Source organism: Aulonocara sp. 'chitande type north' Nkhata Bay, linkage group LG4 (assembly GCF_057382095.1).
Source record: "Aulonocara sp. 'chitande type north' Nkhata Bay isolate Kocher_YH1m ecotype deep benthic linkage group LG4, A_spYH_male_GT1.1, whole genome shotgun sequence".
NCBI classification, from domain to species: domain Eukaryota; kingdom Metazoa; phylum Chordata; class Actinopteri; order Cichliformes; family Cichlidae; genus Aulonocara; species Aulonocara sp. 'chitande type north' Nkhata Bay.
Window position 1 is genome coordinate 34,254,962 of NC_141347.1, and position 23,091 is coordinate 34,278,052.

Consider the following 23,091-nt stretch of genomic DNA (forward strand, 5'->3'; position numbering starts at 1 on the left):
AGGACATAAAAAATGTAAATGAATTAAATACAACCTCAGATGCACAGCAGCACGTGAAATATGATTCAGCAGCTGTTTGACTCTCCTTCAGCAGCAACAACTTGGTCAGTCCCTCAATTTGCTGTGGAGGAATTTTAGCCCACTCTTCTTTAAAATGTTGCTTCAGTTCATTGAATTTTACAGCACTGGTTCATGCACCGCTGTCTGAAGGTCCCATCACAGCAACTCGGTCAGGTTTAGGTCTGAACTGGGTCATTGCACCACTTTGATTCTTCAGCTGTTCTGTTGGAGATTTGCTGCTGCTGTGCTTGGACCATTGCCCTGTTTCATTAGGACAATGAACTCCTCTTTGTACCAATGTGTTGACTCTAGAACACTTTGGTATAAAGAGGAGTTCATGATCACCTCAATGACTGCAAGGTGCCCAAATCAACAGCCTTCCACTCCCGTGCTAAAAGCTGCTATGGGGTGTTTGGTTTTGTGCACTATGGTCAAACGTCTCCATTTTAGTCTCACCGGTCCAAAGGACATTGTTCCCGAAGTCTTCTAGTTTGTTCAGCTGCACGTTTGCAAACCTAAACCACGCTGCCCTGCTCTTTTTAGACAGATGAGGGTTTCTCGTGGGAACCCTTCCAGACAAATACAGTCACAAACATTTAGCATGCTAACTGATGCCCATAGAGTCTGCAACGAAGCTCGTGGATTGTTAAAATGTAATTTCATAGCCATACACACCCTAGCCTCCAATTTCTGAAGATGCTTCTTTCCACCCTTCATGGCCAAGTTTTCAGCCTCATCCAATCGGTGCTGAAGGTCTTTCACCGTCACCTCCAGGTTCTTCTTCATCCTCTCCAGGTGAGCGCTGGTGTCCTGCTCTTTTTTCAGCTCTTCCGCCATCATGGCAGCCTAGAGACACTGAACCATGAGCACATCACATCTTTATGATAATCAAACATGTGATAACTCAAATAAAAGCCCTGTAAGAGCGTCATACATCAGTAATGGCTTTCTTAGCCTTCTCCTCGGCATTCCTGGCCTCTTGAACGGCTTCTTCTATTTCACAGTGAAGCTGAGTTACATCCGCCTCAAGCTTCTTCTTGGTGTTTAGAAGGCTTGTGTTCTGGAAAAGATAATTAAAAAAAGACTGTGACCTGTAAATCCCGCAGGTCAGAATGGGTTGTTGAACAGGTGAGCAGCCTACCTGAGAATGCAGAAGTCCCGCGCGCTCGCTGGCATCGATCAGTTCCTGTTCAGCCACTTTTCGACTGCGCTCCGTCTGCTCCACAGCAGCTCGAAGCTCTTCGATCTCGGCCTGCATCAAGGCCGTTCTGCGCTCCATCATGGCTACTTGTTCCTTCATATCTTCCTGTCCTCTCACAGATTCATCCAGGTGGATTTGGGCATCCTGGAAATGCATTCAGGTGAGCGTCCAGTTAATTTGTCTTTGCCCACCTGAGAGATCTCACTGACCAACACTTGTCTAACTTGAGCATCAGGTCACAATTTACAGTGTATGGAACAGCTTGGTCATCAGCTTGGTTATAACTTAAGCTAATTTAGCTTCCTATTCGTATGAGGAAGGTTCCTATGTGAACTAAACTGATATTCAGGTTCGGTAACATAAACATTTAGTGGCAGCAGTCTTCCAGCTGGGTGTCTTTAAATCAAAAAAGCGATAACCAAAGGAGCTCGAGTGAAACATGTTAACATTTGTATTTCATGTTAATCCGAGAAAGAATTATTTTGGGCTTTTGTCACTTTTATTAGGTTTTGTTTGTATTAAAAGGTGACAGAGAGAGAGGGTCTCGAATCGAATCTGGGTTTCTTCATTTGGCCTGCTTCACTGTTGAGCTAAAATTGTGCCCTGGTCTAATTTTTGGCTCTTCAAGCTTCAGCCACACAGGCCTAGAGACCCGTCGGCAACCTTCTGGAAACCTCCGGTTGCTAGGGAGAAATGTTCATTCTCAGACTGGTGAGTGGCTGCTTGAGGTGAAACTGGTTGCTAAGAGGATGCTGCAGCAAAAATGTCTGATTGCTGCGGCTGCCTGCAGTTTGCATGGAACTTATATGCAAAGACTCTTGTTACTCCACTCTTATCTTCCAAACCTGTCTCTATTTTGCTTTTGCAAACACGCTTTCAGTATTTCAGCCAGTTCTTAAAGTTTTGCATGAAAAAAAAAACCCTTTCGTGAATGTTATAAAAGTATTAATGTGTGGTTGTACCTTGAGTTGCCCCTGAATGTTCCTCAGGTGTTTCTGAGCCTCGGCTGCCTGCCTGTTAGCATGGTTCAGCTGGATCTCCATCTCGTTCAGGTCTCCCTCCATCTTCTTCTTCACCCTCAGAGCGTCGTTCCTGCTGCGGACCTCGGCGTCCAGAGTGGCCTGCATGGACTCCAACACTCTCTGATGGTTCCTCTTCATCTGGTCGATCTCCTCGTCTTTCTCCGCTGATTTCCAGTCGACTTCAGCCTTCATCTGGTTCAGCTCCATCTGTGCATGCAGGATCTTCGACTCCTCCTGCTCCAGGGAAGCCTTAAAAACATTTCGGTTGCGTTTCACACTGTAATGGTAAGAATGCAGTATTTTTCTGATTTTCCTCACTTCCTTTTGAGTTATACCTCAGCTTCTTCCAGCGCAGCCTGCATGTCATATTTCTCCGTTTCCACCTGCTTCTTGAATTTGTCGAGCTCGTGAATCGTCTTTCCGCTCTCCCCAAGTTGTTCTGTTAAGTCTGAGATCTCCTCTATGTGTTGGAAAATCAGAATTGCAAGAAATTTCCAAAAAACTCTTTTAAAGTTGTTGATCCACACAAAACATTCTGATCTGACTCACGCTGCAGGTTTTTATTCTCCCTCTTCACCGTCTCCAGATGATCCAAAGCTTCCTCATATGAGTTCTTCAGTTTGAAGAGCTCGGTGCTCAGAGATCGACTCTCTTTCTGAGTTCCCTCGAGCTCAGCCTGAGACTCCTCGTACTTCTGCTTCCACTCAGCCAGAATCTGAGCTCAGGGAGACATTCGCTGGTCAGAATTAATGCTGTAATATGTGTGTGATAATTAATATAATAAATACATAATACCTTGTCAAAGTTTCTCTGCTTCTTGTCTAGTGTAGCAGCTAAGCTGTTGGATCGTTCCACATCCACCATCAGGTCCTCCATTTCATTCTGAAGCCGTTGTTTAGTTTTCTCCAGAGAGGCGCACTTTGAGTTCACCGCCTCGATTTGTTCTTCGGCCTCTTGCAGACGCTGGGCAAGCTTTTTCCTGTCAGAAGTAAAACCGCTTGTTTCAAATCAAAAAGTCTTAGTGTTTCTTTTGTGTGTTGTGTTGTGTTTTAGGACACATTTTTTTTCAGCCTTTATTTAACAAGGAAGCAAACTACTGGAGATTATGAATGTCATCTGTGAGAGGGCCCTAGATATCACAAGGTTAGGCAGCATTAACTAAGAAATCAAAGCTCCCAGAGAAACTCCGGGTTCAAATCCAGGACCCTCCTCTGTGAAGATAAAGATGGCGAGAGGCCATCCAGCCATGAGCACGGTATAATTCTTCCTCAGCACTTTCAACACCTCCATACTTTTGTCTCATGTAGACTAGACTCACTAACTTTACTGCAACCAATCAAATATTAGCAGCTGTTCCAAAATGCTGCAGCCCAGACTTTACCTTAAAGCTCCAGTTTTAGTCTCACTCACTTCTCACCTTTGTATTAAAATAGGTTTTCTTCTTTTTCTTTTTTTAACTATTTTTTAATCTTCCTAATCCTTTACCTCAAGTGAAGGAGCGACGTCAAATATTAATCCTAGCCTCATATTTCTACAGGAATTGGCCCATCGGCTTGGTGAGGATAATGGAAGGTTTTATGGGGTCATGTATGATTTTTTAACATTTTGATTTTATTGTAATTTTCCATTTCTAATTGTAATAATTTACAGTGAAACACATCTAACAGGTCTTTCAGCCTTTTCCCTGAAAAATGATTGAAAACCACAATTAATCACATGAGAACATTTTAGAAAACCTGTCATGGATGGAGGAAACGTTACAGTTTTTTCCTTTCTTGTTAATGATGATGTGGAAAATTAAGTGTTGTGCTTTGTTGGAAACAAAAATAAATTATGAATACCGTAGTAATGTGCATTTACTTGTTTACTCATTATTATATCAAAGTGCTTAAAACTGAGCGATATTTAGTCAAAGCCTGATGCACTGATCCGTTCTCGTTGTTTAATTACTTTGCCTCCTCGAGCTCTTCGGTGCGTTGGATGGCATCAGTCTCATATTTGTTCCTCCAGAGGGCCACCTCCGAGTTTGCCTTAGACAAACAGCGCTGCAGCTCGGCTTTGGCCTCCTGCTCCTCCTCGTACTGCTCCCGAAGGAGATCGCAGTCGTGACGAGCTGACTGCAGACTGTGAGCCAGGGCGTTTTTTGCCTGCAGAGGAACACATCAATATGAAACACCGTGCGTGAAAAGAGTAAAGTAAACCAGCTGTTTGCAGGTGTGGGCGCTGATTACCTTCATTTCCTCCTCTATCATTCGTTTCAACTCATCAATCTGTGTTGTGAATCCCTGTTTGCCTCTTGTCAGTTGGGAGATGAGACTTTCTCTCTCTTCCATTTGTCGGGATAATTCGGCTACAGCAGCCAAAGGAGAGAAGAACACTTTTTAATTAAGGCTCTGTCATTTTATCGACTCCAATAAAAGGAGGAATTACCGTTCTCAGTCTGAAAGCGGGCTCTCTGATTGCTAAGGTCAGAGATTTGCCGCATGTTTTCATCGTTTTTAGTTTTCAGCTCCATGAGTTGATCTTCGAGTGAGCGACACATCTTCTCCAGGTTGACCTGTGAGAATATAAATGAACACAAATGAGATATTCAAGCTGTTAAAACTGTTCCTCTTGTCACACTAAAACTAATTAAGATGGACTTATAGTATGCTTTATTATTTTCTTCTTATATATTCTTAAAAGCACAGTTTTAACTCAAGGTCAGGCTTCAGGGTGCCCTAAATGTTCTGTTTCAGGGAGGTTTTTTCTACTTTTCTTCTCTATCCGGTCGTTAAGTCTGACGTCACTAGCCGTGTCTGGGCCTAAACTCCTCTGCAGGTCCATATATGGTCCATATATATATATATATTTTTTTTTTTTTTACCATTTAATTTGTAAAAATGTGTATACACACACACACACACACGTAGGAAAATATTTAGTATACACATCCAGAAATGCATACACTATTATATATTGTACATATATTTATTAGTTTCAGGTTGGCCATTCTTGTATTTTGCTCGTTTGTGTTGTTGTGTTTGCACATCTCTGTTGCTTGTGGGGCTCGCACACAAGAATTTCACTCGCATGTGCTGTGCCAGTGTGCCTGCACATGTGATGTGACAATAAAAGTGATTTGATTTGATATATCAAACGATCACTATGGCATTACTGAGAGTTGAAAAACTGTCTAAAGTCTTTCATCTTTAATAAAATGATCAGTGTTCTGCTCTACCAGGTGTAACAATTGAGTTTAACATCCAGGCATCCATGAAAACGGAATTTATGACATTTAACAGAGTTAAAAGTTAGCAGGGAGTTAGCTCGCTAGCTTCTATCTAAATACAATATAGCATGTCCTGACTGCGGGGTTTTGGAAACAAATTCAAACGTACAGCTCTGTTATCACTTCCAACATAAATGAAGACAGAAAACTAAACAGCAGTGACGTTTGTAGGGTTACTGAAGTTTGGCTAGCTGGTATATAATGATGTGCTACGTGACCGCTAGCGACACAGCTATGTTAGCATAATATAAACAAGCTAACTTTTTTTCTCACTCGATAAAAGTTAACGTGAGTGTTCTCGGTGGTCAGGAACTAGGGTTGCCAACCGTCCCTTAAAAAACGGAATCGTCCCGTATTTAGAAACAAAAGTACACGTCCCGTATTGAGCTAATAAGGGACGCACTTTGTCCCGTAATCCAGTGAGAATCAAAAGTAGTCTATAACTTTTAATGGAATTAACGCTTTGTTTGAAAACACAATTCCCAGCCCCTCTCCTGCTTTGTGACCAATGAGCTGACAGCACACTTATGACAATTCGAGTATGACAATTCAGATTACCGCTCATCTCATTGGTCGAGGAAAGGTCGCTTGCGGAGAAAATACCGGAAGACAACAGATGACCATAACAAGAAGCATGGCCAACAGGGGAACAAACGCCGTCACTGCGGTGCAAGTCTCGGACGACAGTACACCTAAAGCTGGGCAGACACTGTGCGATTTTTTCAGTCACGTTATTCAGCTCCTGCTCAAACTGCACGATTGACTCGCAGGGGTTAGAAGTTGGTAGGTCACGATGCAGGTCTCACACTATACGGCCCGATGCTCTGATGCGACCTGAGTGCTCACACTGTGCCTCCATAACATGAAGGTTATAACAGAAAATCTGTTGCTCGCTCTCCCTCTGTCTTTCACTCACACAGACACGCACACCACCATCAACTTTGCTAAATTGCTAATGAAAAACATTGATCAGGCAGCTGTGATTAAGCAGCAATGTAAATCCAACTATTTTCACGGTTGTTGTGGTCGTGATCATTTTGTGAGGCCACATCGAAAAGGCTCGGATGAGCTTTCCAAAGTTCTACAAGTTGTGCCTCCATCGCTTGTGTCCAGATCACACGCTGCACAGCCGTGCTGCGCCGTCTTTTTCACCGACGTTTACCTGTTTGCGCGTGAGCAGTGTGAGCGGCTCACGAGCGATTGATGATCGGGAGCTGCTCGAGGTGTTAATCGCTTCTCGTTACCCCACGTATACTACACGACGCACGATGAAGGCCAAAATCGGGCCGATCACCAAATCGGTCGCACGACTCATAAATCGTCTCAAAATGGGCCAAAAATCGCACAGTGTAAGCCCAGCATTAGAGCAGCAATGTTTGTTCGCCCAGAGAAAGAAAAAAAGGCTGCGAAAGATAAGATAAGATAAGATAAGATAACCTTTATTAGTCCCACACGTGGGAAATTTGTTTTGTCACAGCAGGAAGTGGACAGTGCAAAAGTTATGACGCAAAAATTAGAATACAATAAGAATAAATACAGGGAGGAATGGGAAAAAGAAACCACTGGGCTGGGAACATGCACGATAACACCTATAAAGCGCACTGCACTGTGTGCCGGCGCACTTTTTCCATAGGCATGCTTCTAGTGGTGGGCACATGAAGAACATGAGGGGCGTTTAAGAAGGAGACCTGTTTTACTGTGTTAATGTTGTCATTTTGAGCTAAAAATAAATGGCTAAATGATCATTTGTTTCCCATATGGTCATATCACAAAGAATATGCATCTGCTTAAATCAAATTCAAGTCAAATGGTTAAAAAACTAATTTCACACACAAAAAAAAGAGCTACCACACTGGGAAGGGTGAAGACAACTGGGTTGCCCGGCCCTGGCCACGAGGTGTCCCTTATTTATTTTTCAGGGAGTTGGCAACCCTATCAGGAACAAATGTAATCTCATGGCAGGATGCTGTAAAAGGACCAAACTTCAGCCAGGAGAACAACTGAGATAATCCATCCACAATACGAGGTTAGTCATTCATATACTGCTGCATGGGCTGGGCTGCAGTTACATCCTAAGGTTTTAAAAACTGAGCTTAAATAAATGATTAGCGGTAATAAAAGCCGAGGGAGGTCAACAGTGATCACTGACTGTTTTAGGAGCTTTTTGAGATCAAATAGAAGAAAATACAAAACATTAAACATGTTAACAACACAAAAGCCATATTAAACGCAGACTACTTTAGGCCCGGAAGTAGGATTCGTCACATCATCACTTAACGACCGGATATGATGTTGACGAGACTGAATATACCTAACATGATATTCTCAGAAGCTCCACCCGCCTGCCATGATTGAAGCATAAGAATAAGGCGAATAAGCAAAATATCCTCAAAACTGTGGCTGAACTACTTGAGCAAAGCCTAAGGATGAAAAAGTGGAGTTCCGCAACATCACCTTTGCTTTTGCAACAGTTTCCATATTGCTGGCCAGATCATCAATCTCCATCTTCAGTTCACTCTTCTCCTTCTCCAGCTTCTGCTTGATTCGTTGGAGGTTGTCGATCTGCTCACCCAGCTCAGCCATGCTGTCTGCCTGCTTTTTGCGTAAAGCCGCCGTCGTGGCCTCATGGTGCAGCGTGGACTCCTCCAGGTCGCGCCGCAGTTTGAGGAACTCAGCCTCGTGCTTCTTGTTCATCTCGATCTGGGCGGCGGTAGCTCCTCCGGCCTCCTCCAGCCTCTCGCTGATCTCATCGAGCTCCCTGGCGAGGTCAGACCTCTGCTTCTCGATCTTGGCTCGGACCGCCCGCTCGGCCTCAACTTCTTCCTCCAATTCTTCAATGCGAGCCTGAAAGCAGAAAAACACAACACACGATATCACCGAGACTTAAACAGGTCATTTCTAACAGTGTTATTAATTTATGGTCTAACTCTGAACTTCATACATGGAGCTCCTTGATTTTCTTCTGGAGCTGGTTGTTTATAGCTTGCTCGTCCGAAATTTTGCTGAGCAGCTGGCTGTTTTCAAATTCCTTTCTGTGAAGATAAGAAGATATGAAGTATTTAATCAGTTCATTTCCACTTGAACACAAAACCACTGCAAAAGCTTACTTCTTAATTTTCTCCTCAGCTTGTTGTTTGTCATTTTCCAGGTCCATGAGGGATTCCTGCGTCAGCTTCAGATCCCCCTCGAGCTTCCGTTTAGCTCTTTCCAGGTCCATGCGGATCTTCTTTTCTTGCTCCAGTGAACCTTCAAGCTTTACAAGCAAATCGCACAAAGTTAATTGAGATATTTAGCGACACCAGGGTCTGAAAGTAGTCACACCAGCTCACGTCATCCACTTGCTGCTCCAGCTTAGACTTGGCTTTGGTCAGAGTGTTGACTTTGTCCTCCTCTGCTTGAAGGTCATCCAGTGTTTGCTGATGAGCCTCTTGGAGAGCTTTCTTCTCCTTGTTGAGTTTGGTCATGTTTTCATCCTGACCAGCCAGCTCCTCCATCAGGTTTTTAACCTGCAATAGGTCATAGGTCACCGCTATGAACATCAGAGTACAAACAGAAAATAATCCTAGAGCACACAATGAGTGAGTCCTCCTAGACTGAAACAGTAGATGGATTTTTGTCACATGACTTTGTTAATAGAGCACTAATAGAGGGTGAAGGACGGGCATTAACTTCTTGGTCTAAAACACTGCATACATTTAAATGGCCACCAGGGGGCGATATCTGTGAAACTACACTTCAGCTCTGTACTTTCCTGATGACTTCCTGTGTTCAGTCTTGCACTTTGAGTTATATTGAATAAAAGTCAAATATATAACATTTGTCGCAGCGGTCCTTTGATGAATAAAGGTAAATATGTCTCACTAAACTAAAGTAATGTCTCTGTTCCCATTTTGCCGCTTTGGACTGAATCCGGGCTTCAGATTAGATCTAAGATGTTCACGAGGTTGTGAGACTTGCTGGTAGAAGATCTTGGGACCTAAAAAGCAGCTGTAAACATGCGAACATTATCATTTAGCTCTTAGCAATCGTGGTGTCTAAGTGCATAGAGCTGCGACAAGGCAGCCCCTTGTTGTTTTTGGTAATCTTGATCTATATAAAAGCAGAAAAGGCAAGGTGAAAAGCATTTTACTGATACCACTCATGTATTTGTGCAGATTGTGCAAAATAAATCCACCAACTTGATGGTTTCTACATGAACTGCCATTAAGTTTGATCAGGTTGATCGACATCAACAATGACAACGCTTCATGTAGAACAATTCACAGAAGATTTTTCCTCCCTATCACCAAAACTAAAACGTCCATTAAAAATCACAAACCTTGTTTTCGGTAGCATGTTTCTCCTTCTCAACTTTAGCCAGCGTGAGCTCCAGGTCATCGATGTCTTTTTTAAGCTCAGAAGATTCGTCTTCGAGCTTCCGCTTCTTGGCGGTCAACTCTGCGTTCATCTCCTCTTCGTCCTCCAGCCTCTCCGACACCTCTTTGAGTTTGGCCTCCAGTTGAATTTTGCTTTTGATCAAACCTTCGCATCTCTCCTCTGCATCACAAAGATTTTCAGAGTCCTGAGAAAATGAAATGATATACCAGCATTAAAAACGAGTGCGTGAACTCTGATTTGACTGACTGGATGTTATTTGACACTTACAGCTTGTACTTGCAGGAGGAGGTTATTTTTCTCCTGCAACAGAGAAACCATTTTCTCTTCGAGCTCCTTTCTCTTGGCCTCTGACTTTGCCAGATCGTCTTTACACTTGATGAAGTCTTCTTTCATTGTTGCCATCTCCTTTTCAGTTGCTGCGCTTTTTAGAAGTGGCTTTATTTTAAAGAACAGCTTCATCCATGGCCAGTGTTTGACATTCATGAACGAGCGCAGGTTATACTGGAGAATCCAGATGCAGTCTCTGAAAAACATACAGTTTTTATTCCCTGCAGTGGTTGTTTTTTAGGATTACTGAGGAGTATTTGTAATGATGGGCCACCTTTGTGCTATTAAATTGTTGAATTCTTTTCTCATCAGATAGCCACGACACAGAGCTTGAGTCTGGGTCACAAGAGAGGCCAGCTTTTCATCTCGCAGCTCCTCTAGAGTGCCGAGTAAGCCAGCTTTAAAGAATACCTGCAAACATTATGGCGTATGAACAGATCAGTTTGTACCTAAAAGCTTTTAGAACTTCACAGCACTCTGGACAAATACCTTTGTGGTACCAAACCGGTACTGTGTGTGGTCAATGTCAATCGAACCAAGAAGCTTCTCAGAAGCCTTCTTTCCATCGATGAACTGTCCCTCTGGGATGGCACTGGCATTCAGGATTCTGTATCTGTTGGATGTGGATAAATGGGAGCAATCATAAACACTAATGATTTAGTTAAATGCTCATTATTAGCTGTTTTTGAATTGTAATCAGTGCCAACCGCTGCTTAAAATCGGCATAAAGGATCCTGCTGGGGAATCCTTTCCTGCAGATCCTGATGCCCTCCAGCACACCGTTACAGCGCAGCTGGTGAATGACCAAGTGGTTGTCCATTACACCTGCAGTGAAGTTGACACAACAGATTATAATAATCAGGTAATAATTTGCATTATTTTTGTCTTAAATAAGTGTTTTCTTTCATGTGTACCTGGTTTTTTAATCTCATTTGGAATCAAGCATCTGACAAAGTGAGGATGTGTGCTCCTCAAGTTGGTCATTAGCTTTCCGAGATTTTCCTGCAGAAGAACAATTACCAGATCTCTGAGGTTATCACACATTTAGAATAAAGGTGCAAATAATCCAAAATCAGTTCAGTTCAGCATTCACACCAGGCACACATAATTTGGAAAATGAGACTATCAAAAGGAATCGCGGACTCGTCCTCTTGGGAAATGAGGTCAAATTTAAAGGTCCTTGACATCCAAAAAGAGACTCTATAAAACTTGTCAAAAAGCCAACATTTGTCAAGTGGAGTGATGTCAGCGACCTGACCTGAACATGAATCTTTTTGAGCAGATTTGATCAATGAGCAGTTTTTATGTTTTGGTTTTACTGAAAACAAGAGTTAGGGATATCCCATCCATTAGACCAACAACTTAAAAAACAACAACACGAGGAGGCTTTGCCACGATTATGGACACAAATTTCTCTAAGACCAACCCAACAAGTCATTAGTATTCAATTTGTGTTGCTTACTGGAGGATCACCACCCCTAAAAATCAAAACAGTGAAAGTTAACTTTCCACAGATCACTTCTGTACCCTGAAAACAGCAGACACTGTCTGAAATGAGCCTCCCTTCTTCTTTCCTCCCTTCTTTCCACCTTTGCCTCCTCCAGCATCACCACCTGATTCTGCAAAGAAGGAACAGAAATATTAGTTTGCATGTCTAAGGTTTGAAGTTCCCACTGATTTTCAGATTCAGGAAGTTTATTTCTGTGTGTGAAGCAGATATAATGTACCTGCTTCTGCACTGGAAAAAGAGGCATACAAGTACGACAACAGTTTCATTGATGACTTCTGGTACAGCTGCACCACCGACTCGTTCAGTGGGTCTTTGTTCTTCTCCAACCAGCCGCTAATGTTGTAATCCACGCTGCCGGCATAGTGCACCAAGGAAAAGTGCGCCTCAGGTTTGCCTTTGACAACCTTTGGTTTCTGGAAAGCACTTGTTTTGCCAAGATGCTGGTCATAGAGTTTGTTCTTAAAAGAAGCATCTGAGGCCTTGGGGAACATGCACTCCTCTTCAAGAATAGAGAAGATGCCCATTGGCTGTTGAATACATAATGGAAACACATGAGATACGGTGTCCAAAATGAAATCTGATGCATTTATATCAGAATGTTTATCCCACCTTTTCAATGAGCTCAATGCAGGCTGCCAGGTCCATACCAAAGTCAATAAACTCCCAGTCGATCCCCTCCTTTTTGTATTCTTCTTGTTCCAGCACAAACATGTGATGGTTGAAATACTGTTGCAGCTTCTCGTTGGTGAAGTTAATGCAGAGCTGCTCCATGCTGTTGAACTACAACAAGAACCCAGAATTCAACAAATAGGAAAGAGAGTATATTTGACTGCGAGAGTCGAAACTTACATCAAATATCTCAAATCCAGCGATGTCCAACACACCGATGAAGAACTGCCTTGGCTGCTTTGTGTCCAACATCTCATTGATCCGAATGACCATCCATAAGAACATCTTCTCATAGACAGATTTGGCCAGAGCACTGACTGCATTGGCGACCTTTTTAGTGATACAAAGTAGGTGAGAAAATACTGTGTGGGAAAAACAAAAAATACAATTACAGATAGCTAAAGGCTGTAAAGGAAAGTATACCAAGGTAATCTGGGCTTCTTGCACTTTATCCAGTCTATAATAATGTTCAGGCTAGTGAGCCAGTTCATTAAGGGGACACTGACATCAGTGCAGGGTGATTTTGTACACTAAAAAAATGAAACATCACTATTGTTGGTTTTGAGGAATCCTCTTGTACTCCTAACTCATAATAAACCCACTAAATTAGTGTTAGTATTAATTTGACCCGACTCAATGAAAATCAGTTGAGTTAACCTGCAATAATACAATATTTCACTGAAATAACACAAATAACTTAAGTAAACCCAAAATGTTTCCTTAACACATTTGTGTGGAACCACTTTTTAAAGTAAATCCCCCCCAATTTTTTTGAGTGTAGTTTTTGCCAGATGATACATTTTTATTTGTCTGCTAATTACACAAGGACATAGTCCAAGAGCTGTAAGCTAGGTCACACTAGAGGAAACCAAATAGGTGGGCAACCTCCTGTTGACTAGGAAAAATCAGTAGTTGCCCAGTGACTGTATTGGTGAAGGTTTGGAAATGATTGACAAATTCATAAAAGCTGGCAAATGTTTCGATCCGTCTGAGTCAGCGTGCACCAATGAGTGCAACTCGTCTTCAATGTGTCTCTTAAAAGTAATATTGGACCAACTGACTGTATTATGGTTATATATGGTTATGCATCTGTCCTGCAGCAACTGTGTCACTGTGCATGGAAGAGTTTCTGTTTCAGGACTATGGTGTTCTGGCTTGACTATAAATAATAGTTTATGTGTATGTAGACAACAACAGATTTGATATTTTTGCACATTTATCATAGTTAATTATCAAATTACCATAAACAGCTTGCATTAAAATTACAAGCTGATATTCAATCACACACTGATTTGTCTTACTGCCATTTTAGATTCATTATACAAGGTTGCAATAATTTTGTGCAGCAGTCTCCAGCCACCGTTTAGCATAACTGTATGACTGGGGAGAACATTACACTAACATCACTTTATGACATTTTAATACATGGCAATGACATCATTGTGGCTGGACTTTAAAGGAATTGTTCATATGGTCTGAAAGAAGCTTATTTTGAGTTCCTTTATAAGGACTCAGTCTTTGACAGGTGCTGATTGACTTAAATGTCAGACTCGGAAAGCAGTTCTGTTCGAGCAAAGACCAATTAATGTTGTTTTTGATGGGGCTTTGAGACGTTTTACTTTAGTAAATTGGCATCCAACTGCAGTCCATCTCACCTGCGCTGCTCTTCTTTTCTTGCTATTTTGCATGTATATAGAAAGGTGCCCAAGCAAACAAATGCAGGAAGATTATGCCTACAAAAAAGCTGTATTCTGTCTAAGCCCTTGAATCCGCATTATGTATTTCTTACACAGAGAAATGTGAGTCCTTGACAGTCTAGTTAGTACAACTGTTGCAATCATTAGTTGCTATTTATCTTAGACTGGAAAATGTTATCAGTATTTTTAATTCCACCTGGGGGCCTAACAAGTGAGGCAGACAACTCTATCTGCCAAAACAAATGTAAAATCCAAAGAGATTTTATTAAGCTCTGAAGCTTATCCCTGATTCAGCAAAGTAGTGGAAATGAACTTCACAGGGATGATCAAACACCGAATCTCCCTGATTAGGTGGAATAATGGGAACCAGTGAACATGTTACCAGCACCTAACAGGATTCATCACATTAAAGTCCATTAGAAATCTTTGTACTGTGATCTTTGCATACTTTTCATTTTCTATTTTATTTTTGTCATTGTGTTTTATCTTGGAGTCCTTGGAGATGACAGTTCTTATGAAACATTCATGCCCTTCACACAGATCTGACTCTGATCACAGGATTTGTTTTCCAGCTGATGTGAGGAGGATAGCGACGACACTTCTCTTTGCATCATTCCCAACCCTCTGGTGCAGTAATTTAAACTATCAGTCCAAGCTATCACGCTTTAAGAGTCTTTATGCTGTTACTGTACCTGAGGGACTGTCTGACCTTTGGTGACATATTCATTCCCCACCTTCACTCTGGGGTAGCAGAGTCCTTTCAGCAGGTCGGCAGAGTTCAGCCCCATGAGGAAGGCGACTTTGTCTGCCACTGAGAGACAGAAGGACTTCTTTGACATAAAGACATTCATGGTGTGTTTATTGATAATGAAAAGGCAGAAGGACTCACCCTCAGTGCCATCGGGCTCGGCCTGCTCCTCACGCTGCTTCTGCTTGAACTTCATGTTCCTATAATGCATCACAGCGCCAGTCAGTTTGTAGATGGAGACTTTTTCTTCACTGCTGAAGCCCAGGATGTCAATGGCAGTCTGTGAAACATGACAAATAATGAGCTAAAGTTTAAATTTGTATGTCATTGCAAATGATTAGAACTGCAGAGCTGACTCACGTCCGTGGCCACCAGCTCTTCTATATCATTGATGCTGGCCACAGAAATCTGCCCCTGACTGATCATGGGGAAGTCATACGGGTTTGTTGTTATGAGGAGCATTTCTGAGGAGAAGCAGAACATTTCTTATAAAAATGTCTTAAAGTTAAATCATGCTTTAAGACCTAATATGCTCACATTACCTATAAGCTCTGGCTTGTGCCCGGTCAGTATCTGATAGAAGATGTGGTAGCTCCTCTCTTCAGACAACTGGAAAGTCACTCTGGACTTTTCCAGCAGATCTACATGGTTTTACAGGAAATAATTAACAATCCTGACCATCTAATACATGTTGTTTAGATAGCATGTATATATGTTTGCAACTCATTTAACTGTTCCTCAAATTAAATCTTTTTTTTTGTTTGTTTTTGCTTTGTTTTATTATATTTTGACTTCTTTAAACGACCTTAAGTCATTGTAAACTTTAATGTTTTTGTCTATTGTGTTACACACATTGAGATTGCATGTAATTAAATGTGCTATATAAATAAAATTGCCATTATATGAGGATGACTCAATTACGTAAAAGAAAACTTACAAGTTTCTATATCAGCAGAAGACAGTTTTCCTGTAGTTCCGAAGTGAATTCTGATAAATTTGCCCTGTAAAAACATAAAGTCTGTGAAAACCCTCAAAGAAAACATAATACAAATGTCATCCATTGGATTTATACCCACCAAAACCCACCAAACAATTAAATTACACATCTTTCACTATTCAGTTTTCGCTGATTTAAAAACGTACAAATCTTGAGGAGTTATCGTTCCTCACAGTCTTGGCATTCCCAAAGGCTTCCAGCAGGGGATTCGCTGAAATGATTTGATCTTCCAGCGTCCCCTGAAAAACAAGACCAGCACCATGTTTGGGATTTGGTATTAAATCCAGGCTTCGGATCATGAGCTGGATTCTTGTCTTACTATCAGTACCTGGATTTTTCCAGCAGAGTGATCCTTCTTGTCACCACCGGACACTGCGATTGTCGCAAAGTACTGGATGACACGCTTGGTGTTGACGGTCTTTCCTGCACCAGATTCTCCACTGTGAAGACAGAATAATACAATACTTGACTTCATTTTGTAATGTTTTGGAATATGAGGCTCGTTTTTAGCTTCCATGCTCAGACTCACGTAATCAGGACAGACTGGTTCTCACGATCTGTTGGGGAGAACATAAATATAGTACAAAATAAATAAATATAGTTGTACTTCAGTACAAATTTGTACAAAACAGCCATGTGAACTGCTGGTTTGTCTTTAATAATCTTCTAAAAGCTCACAGAAAGTCTTTCTCTTTCTCACCTGTAAGCATATTTTGATATGCATTATCAGAGACAGAGAAAATGTGTGGCGGGGCCTCCATGCGCTTTTTCCCCCTGTAGGCTGCCACCACCTGTGGGTCATAAACTGGCAGCCACTTGTAAGGGTTCACAGTGGCACAGAAGAGCCCAGAGTAGGTCTGCAGAGGAGAATATAAGTGGGACAAATCAGCGAGTCATATAGAGAGACGAGAATGTCGTTTATTACTTACATAAATCATCCACGCCGCATAACGATCTTTGAGGTTAAACAGCACAGAGGGCTCGTTGAGGTGCGTCATCATGGCCATGTCCTCGATCTTGTCGTACTTTGGAGGATTCATGGGAAGACAATCTTCGTCCTTAACTGTTACAATCTGTAAGAGTGGATGGAGAAGAGAAAAGGAAAGAGGAGTGATGAGATTCAGCACAATATAAAACTCAAAGAATCAGAAAAGCAAAATATTTTATTTTATTTTATTAGCTGCTACTGAGCTGGGCTTCGTTTGCTTCTGTTGTAGTTGTGTTTTGATTGTATGTGATTAAATCTGAAAAATAGCCAAGGTTATTCTTGTGCTATTAGTCTGTGAGGTTCATTATGTTCTAATTTTTAACAAATGATATCTCTCAGTGGGCACACGTGGCATAAACTACCTCTGCCTGGTGTGTTTATGCTCTGACACAGTGGAAAAACCACCCAAAGGAGACGGCTAAATCATTTGCTAAATGTGATTAAATTTGGTATCATGTGAGAAAAAACTTCAAAGAAAAAGATTCTCTTATAACCTGGAAGAGCAGAAGAGCATTTCTGCTTTAGGTTTATCATCTAAATGCGCATGTTTTCCTTTTCACTCTGAACAGGAGATTATTTCTTTAAATATCTGCAGCTGAGAAGTTTTGCAGAAGCACAAAATGAACTCGGAAGACCTCGTTTTGTGTTTGCAAAGACAACAAAGGACAGTTCAAACTAAAATGTCAGCAGAGGAAATCAGACGGCGATGGTTGCCGAAAGATGAAAACATTTTTAAAGAAGATCTAACAAAACTGAAACTTTTTTCTATCTGCTTTGTATCCAGAAGGACACAGCATAAAAATCAGCAACCATTAAGGAACCTTCACTGTTTTTTAAAAAAGATTATGACACTATTTTGGGGAAAATGCTCATAGACAAAATGTTACACAGTGGATAAGACAAATAATTTCAAACTCTCCTCTAAAAAATGACATTTTTTTAGCTTTACGTATATGTATGTTTATGTAGTAGATGTATACATATTGCCACATTTGGATTTACGTGTTGCTGGTTTCTTCATCTTTGACCTTAACCTTTTTCAGAATTGGACTAAGTGGTACTGACCTTTGGGAACCTCCTCACTCCAACCCTTTCGCTACCCTCACCCCTCCATCTTTGTTCTATCTCAAGAAGTTTTGACCTTTCTTTACTATTGTCTCCCTCCTTCCCCTGCAGGAGTGATGGAGGGAGATGAGGATGCGTGATACACTGAATGCATTACCAACCTCTATCCGTGCAACCTTTTCTCTCCTCTGTTATTTCTTTTCCTTCTTCTCGCTTTCTCTCTACTCTAACTGCTTTGGTGGAGCATCACATGGTGGAGAAGGCTTGAAAAGTGTCATGCATGCTGGCCGTGCATTGACTTTGTCTTTGTGCTCCAAAACAAATTGTCTGACGGACTGTTGGGAGGGTCATTGACATAACTTCAGTGACCCTTCCTGAGACAGGAAGAGACTGAACAGGCTGATCTGGAGGGCCAGCTCTGTTCTAGGATGCCCTCTGGACCCAGTGGAGGTGGTGAGTGACAGGAGAATGGTGGCTACGCTGTCATCCCCGTTGGACAACATCTCCCACCCCATGCAGGAGACTCTGACAGCACTGAGCAGCTCCTTTAGTGGCAGCTGCAGCAACCACAATGTGGGACGGAGAGATTTTGGAGGTCTTTCCTTCTAACTTCTGTCAGACGCCACAATAAAGACTTTGCAGATGACCACACATGAGCACAGACACACACACACACACACATCCAATACACCATGGTAGCCATCGCCTAGTCTCGCTGATGTGCAATATTACCGAGTGCAATTTTTCTGATACAACATAGTATTTTATTCTGTTTTGTGCAGTATGTTATTCTATTTTATCTCATTCTATTCTATAGATTCTTAATTTTTGCTGCTCTTAACTTTGTACTCTCCACTTTCTGCCGTGACCAAAAAATTTCCCACAAGTGGAACTAATAAAGGTTTATCTTATCTTAAAACCCTAACCCTGGCCCTGGACAACCAGACTATGTCATTTCTCTTCTTACTCAGTTGTTCTCCAAAGTCTTGGCAATCAGGAAACAAGGAAAACAGTATTTATAGCTGACACACAAAGACTAATTTTGGCCTTTTCCTTCATGGATTAAGGTTAGAGTTGCCACCTACGACGACGCCGCGTGCACAAATATTCACCTCATCAGCTTCGGTCTTCACGGTGACTTGGCCACCTTCTCTGCTCTGGATGACACCTTTGATGTACAGCTCCTTGGGTTCGGGCACGAAGCAGGCTGTTCTGGCATCAAACGGACGGTTCTGAGCCTCAATTCGCTCTTTCTCAGGTTTCCGGAGATAGATAGCTGCCGGCCCATACTGGGCCATCTCAGCATCGGTGCTCATGATGATATCTGAATTTTTAAAAGAAAAAAGGAACGTCAGGAAATTAAAAATAGTTTGCGAGAGAATGACTGTATTTTCTCACCCACCAGGTATCTAGACCCAGTTCAGTTAAAAATGACAGGGCAACAAGTGATTAAAAAAACAAATGCAGTCCTGAGTCAGCACTGTTGACAGGGACCAGAAGAGTAGATGGATGGTTCCAGCAGGAGGTTGAAACTCCTTTTATCGAGATGCTGCTGAAGCAAACCGGATGCTCCAAACTTGGCAATGTCACTCTGTCCAAATGTCAATCTCTCTGCATTATCGATCTCTGCTTGACACTTAAATATGGCACAGGATCTCGCTGTGGTAATAAGAACATGTCAGCAGCAGCAGGTGATGATCCTCAAGAACTATTTTTACATGCCTTCCATACTGTCGAGACCTGTCTCGGCTCCATCTGCAGGACGCGCGTCACATTTAACGCATGATGAATCTCTTAATCGGGCTATTCAGCGTGACAGCTTTGATTTGGAGTGGGAGAATTTGTCATTGTATTTATTAATGGGCATAAACCGGACATAAACATTGTCTGCATGATGTATTGTGACTTTCACGTTCATACTGGACTCAACGACCAGCTGCTCATTCACCTCCAAAGCACCTTGTTTGGATTAACTGGCTTAAAGTCAAGAGAGATTAAAGAACACTGTTATTTCTCCTTTTATCATATTTCATCACATTCCATTCTTTTAAAGTACAGTCCATGCACGTGCATCAAAGAAGTGTAATCTATGATCTCAGTAGCACTGACCATCACATCTTCAATGTAAGATTAGCAAATACTGATATATTCTAGCAAAAGGTCAAAAATATGGCTTTCTAAATGGTATATTATCTGTTTTTGCACTCTATCAGATTTACATGTGCCATTAATACATATAAAATGCTTTTCAAAGGTTATCATGTCATTCTCGTCATGCCTGTTCAATGTTGTCACTTTGCATTCCAAAAACATTTTATTTATACCAGCGTATTTTTGCATACTAGAGAACTGGAGAGCAAGGCGGGTTAATGCTTGTTATTTTTTATGCACTAAATAAAAGTTTATCAAGCATCACCTGATAGAAAAAACAGCTTATAATTAAAGAAAAAGTCAAACAAAAATGTAATTAATAACCCAGACACAATTATTATTGATTAATAATTAATAATAATTCTACATTTAAATCACTTTTGTATATACCTTAATACAAACATATTGGCAGGCATTGGTTTCTGGGTCTAACTCAGTGGCACTATGCATTATGCTTAAATTATTCACATTTAGATGCTTCTTGGCCCAGATGACTCCTAAAGTTGGTGACAGTCAGCCATCTTGGGGGAACGTGTCTGCTTTGTCTGCTTTGATTACAAGTTAACACATAACAGAGTTCAGTGAGTGCCTCACTGAAGGCCGTGTGAACATCACAGGCGTATGGAAATACACGGTGACCGCTTTGTGCCACATTTAGACTAAGCATGGGAGAGTGTCTGTAATTTAATATGTCGTCATATTAGAGGGAGAAGTGCACGGGAGCATGTGTGAACAGCAGCTTGTCAGCTTGAAAATATATCACATCTACTCTCAAGCAGTATGGAAGAATGTATGTTTACAGGCTTTGTAATAATAACAATAATAGCAAATTGAATTAACCGAAGTGTCAAATATGAACGCATAAATCTTTGTCTTATATAATTTAAATGAGGCATTTTTCTTGATTCATATTTATGGTGAGATGTTGCATTTTACTCTCCAGAAAGAGCCCATTTTGATTTTTAATGCATAATAGGACCTAACAGTGGGTCCAAGGATCTCATCCCGATACCTCATGGCAGTGAGGGTGCTGTTGGAAGGCCTGCAGAGTCCCTCCATGGATTTACTTCCCTGACCGACATTGACCCACCACCAAACCAGTCATGCCCAACAATGTTCTCCAGACCCAGCAGAGGCACCAGTTGTGGGCCTGCCAATTCTGGTATTCTATGGCAAATGCCAATCAGACCCTCAGGCCACCCTCATGAAGTCTGCCTCTGATTGTCTGGTTAGAGACTTTCCCACTGTGGCCTGCTGGAGGGTTAAGGGCTTCCTATGACCCTGTCCGGCTAAAGTAGCTGCCAGTTTTCTGGAATCTCCTCCGTGCTCTCAGGACTGCGCTGGAAGACACAGCAAACCTTCTTGCAATGACGTCTGTGCAACCTTCGTAAGGTCTAGGTATTGCCTCGTGCTACCAGTAGTGGCATTGACAGGAAACCACTGAAAAAAGAATCAGAAAAGATCATGAGGGAGTGGCCTCCACCTGTAAAACCATTCCTGTTTCTGTTCCTTCAGAGCACATGTTGCTAATTTCATTTACACCAAAGCAGCTGAAACTAATTAACACCCCCCTCAGCTACGTAACTGACCCGATGCCACACAAAATGGCTTTCTTTCATTTTTTTAAGCAGTATATATTTTGGTCAAATTTCTCATCTCTGTGAATTTTAATGAAACGTATCCCACTGTTTCTCAGACCCTGAAAGAAAAATCACTGTTATTAAATGTTGATTTCGAAAACTCGCTCTCTATATAAAGTTTATTATGACAGTTATGAGGCCTCTCAACGCTTAGACCACAAACTGAAGTTTTTAATGATTAGTTTTTGTGTCTTTGTCATTGTTTTTTGTCTCTTTATGTTCTTGTTTTAAATATCTGTATAAACCTCTGAGTATCCAGCAACAGTTTTAAGCTGCTGCTCCTGTGCTCGAGGTGAATGAACAATCCCACAGTGTGACTAAAATATTGATGAGCCGGTGGACACTCTTTGCCTCGTATGTCCACTTAGCATCCTGTTTCTGTCAGTGCAAACAAGTTGTCAGCTCTTCACATTCTCCTCCTCCTCCTCCTCCTCCTCTCTTGGAGGTTACCTTCAGCACTTGTATGTAACCCTCCTGCGCTCAAAGTCACACATGTGCAGCGGTAATTCCAGCCCTGCTTCACACGGATTTCTACAAATGTCATGACCATAGCAGCTGCTGCTGGTCACTGCGGTGCTGACAGGAGGGGAAAAAGGTGGATTTTCGTGCGGCCAAATTAGCTGCTTTTCTGCAATGATTTTCAGGCCTGTGGCGTTCAGGGCTTTTATCTCAGCCCTCTGCTTTTCTGCTGTAGCTGTGAGCCGATAATAATGTTACAGTTGAACTGGTGAGTGTCTGCAGTGCTAATGAGCAGCTTTTCAATACTGGCTGTGTGCATCGTTTTTTTTGTTGAAATCCTTAGCGTGGTAGCAGCAGCTGAGTGGGAACAGGCTGTTTTACTCCATTCATTTTGTCCAATCACTCTGTATGTTTTACTGTGAGCTGTTTGCATATTTTCTTCTATTTTGTTGTAACGTGTAAGTCTTGTTTTTAAGTTTAGTTTTGAACCCAGTAATGTTTTCCTGATTGTTGTCAGTAAGAAAAACAGAAATAAACAATGCGTTACTTTTATCATTTATTATTATTTTAACGGACTAAGCAACAGTTCATTAATACTTTAACTGTTTTATAATTTTACAAGGGAATATTTTATTTTCATTTCTTTGCTCATAGCCAGGGCAAAGCCAAGAGAGAGGCACAACCCAACACCTGGCCGCTCCTCTGGTCACTGCAGAAGTTTATCTGTACCAGTTTTATTCCCACATATTGTTAATAAGTTCCATTTTTTAAATTGTGGACTGTCGTGTTCATTTCTGGGAGAAGATGAGCAAACTTGAAACATACGTTTTCAAAATATTTTAAACGGTTGAAGGTTAAAATCTCACAGCACCATGGACGTCCCTCTGCACTGTCACAGGCTGGATGGAC

General features: G+C 41.6%; 1 protein-coding gene and 1 long non-coding RNA gene across 2 annotated transcripts; one reads left to right on the forward strand and one right to left on the reverse strand.

Moving 5' to 3' along the window:
* Positions 1–828: 828 nt before the first annotated feature.
* LOC147333146 (myosin heavy chain, fast skeletal muscle-like) lies at positions 829–19,248 on the reverse strand. The gene is made up of 35 exons (XM_086290119.1): positions 19,045–19,248; positions 16,809–16,952; positions 16,580–16,736; positions 16,409–16,436; positions 16,208–16,319; positions 16,026–16,118; positions 15,820–15,883; positions 15,425–15,523; positions 15,243–15,346; positions 15,024–15,162; positions 14,827–14,945; positions 12,618–12,767; positions 12,378–12,548; positions 11,986–12,295; positions 11,786–11,856; positions 11,173–11,260; positions 10,966–11,083; positions 10,748–10,871; positions 10,533–10,669; positions 10,199–10,454; positions 9,873–10,115; positions 8,884–9,060; positions 8,662–8,807; positions 8,496–8,586; positions 8,009–8,398; positions 4,714–4,840; positions 4,515–4,633; positions 4,234–4,430; positions 3,079–3,262; positions 2,833–2,998; positions 2,619–2,743; positions 2,224–2,532; positions 1,202–1,405; positions 995–1,120; positions 829–915 (listed from the first exon to the last, which is right to left on the reverse strand). The coding sequence occupies exons 1-35, from the start codon at positions 19,246–19,248 to the stop codon at positions 907–909; spliced, it is 5,301 nt and encodes a 1,766-aa protein (XP_086146245.1). The 3' UTR covers positions 829–906.
* LOC147333147 (uncharacterized) lies at positions 7,514–11,167 on the forward strand. The gene is made up of 3 exons (XR_015128874.1): positions 7,514–7,580; positions 10,571–10,647; positions 11,017–11,167. It is a non-coding gene; the product is annotated as an uncharacterized LOC147333147 (long non-coding RNA).
* Positions 19,249–23,091: the final 3,843 nt, after the last annotated feature.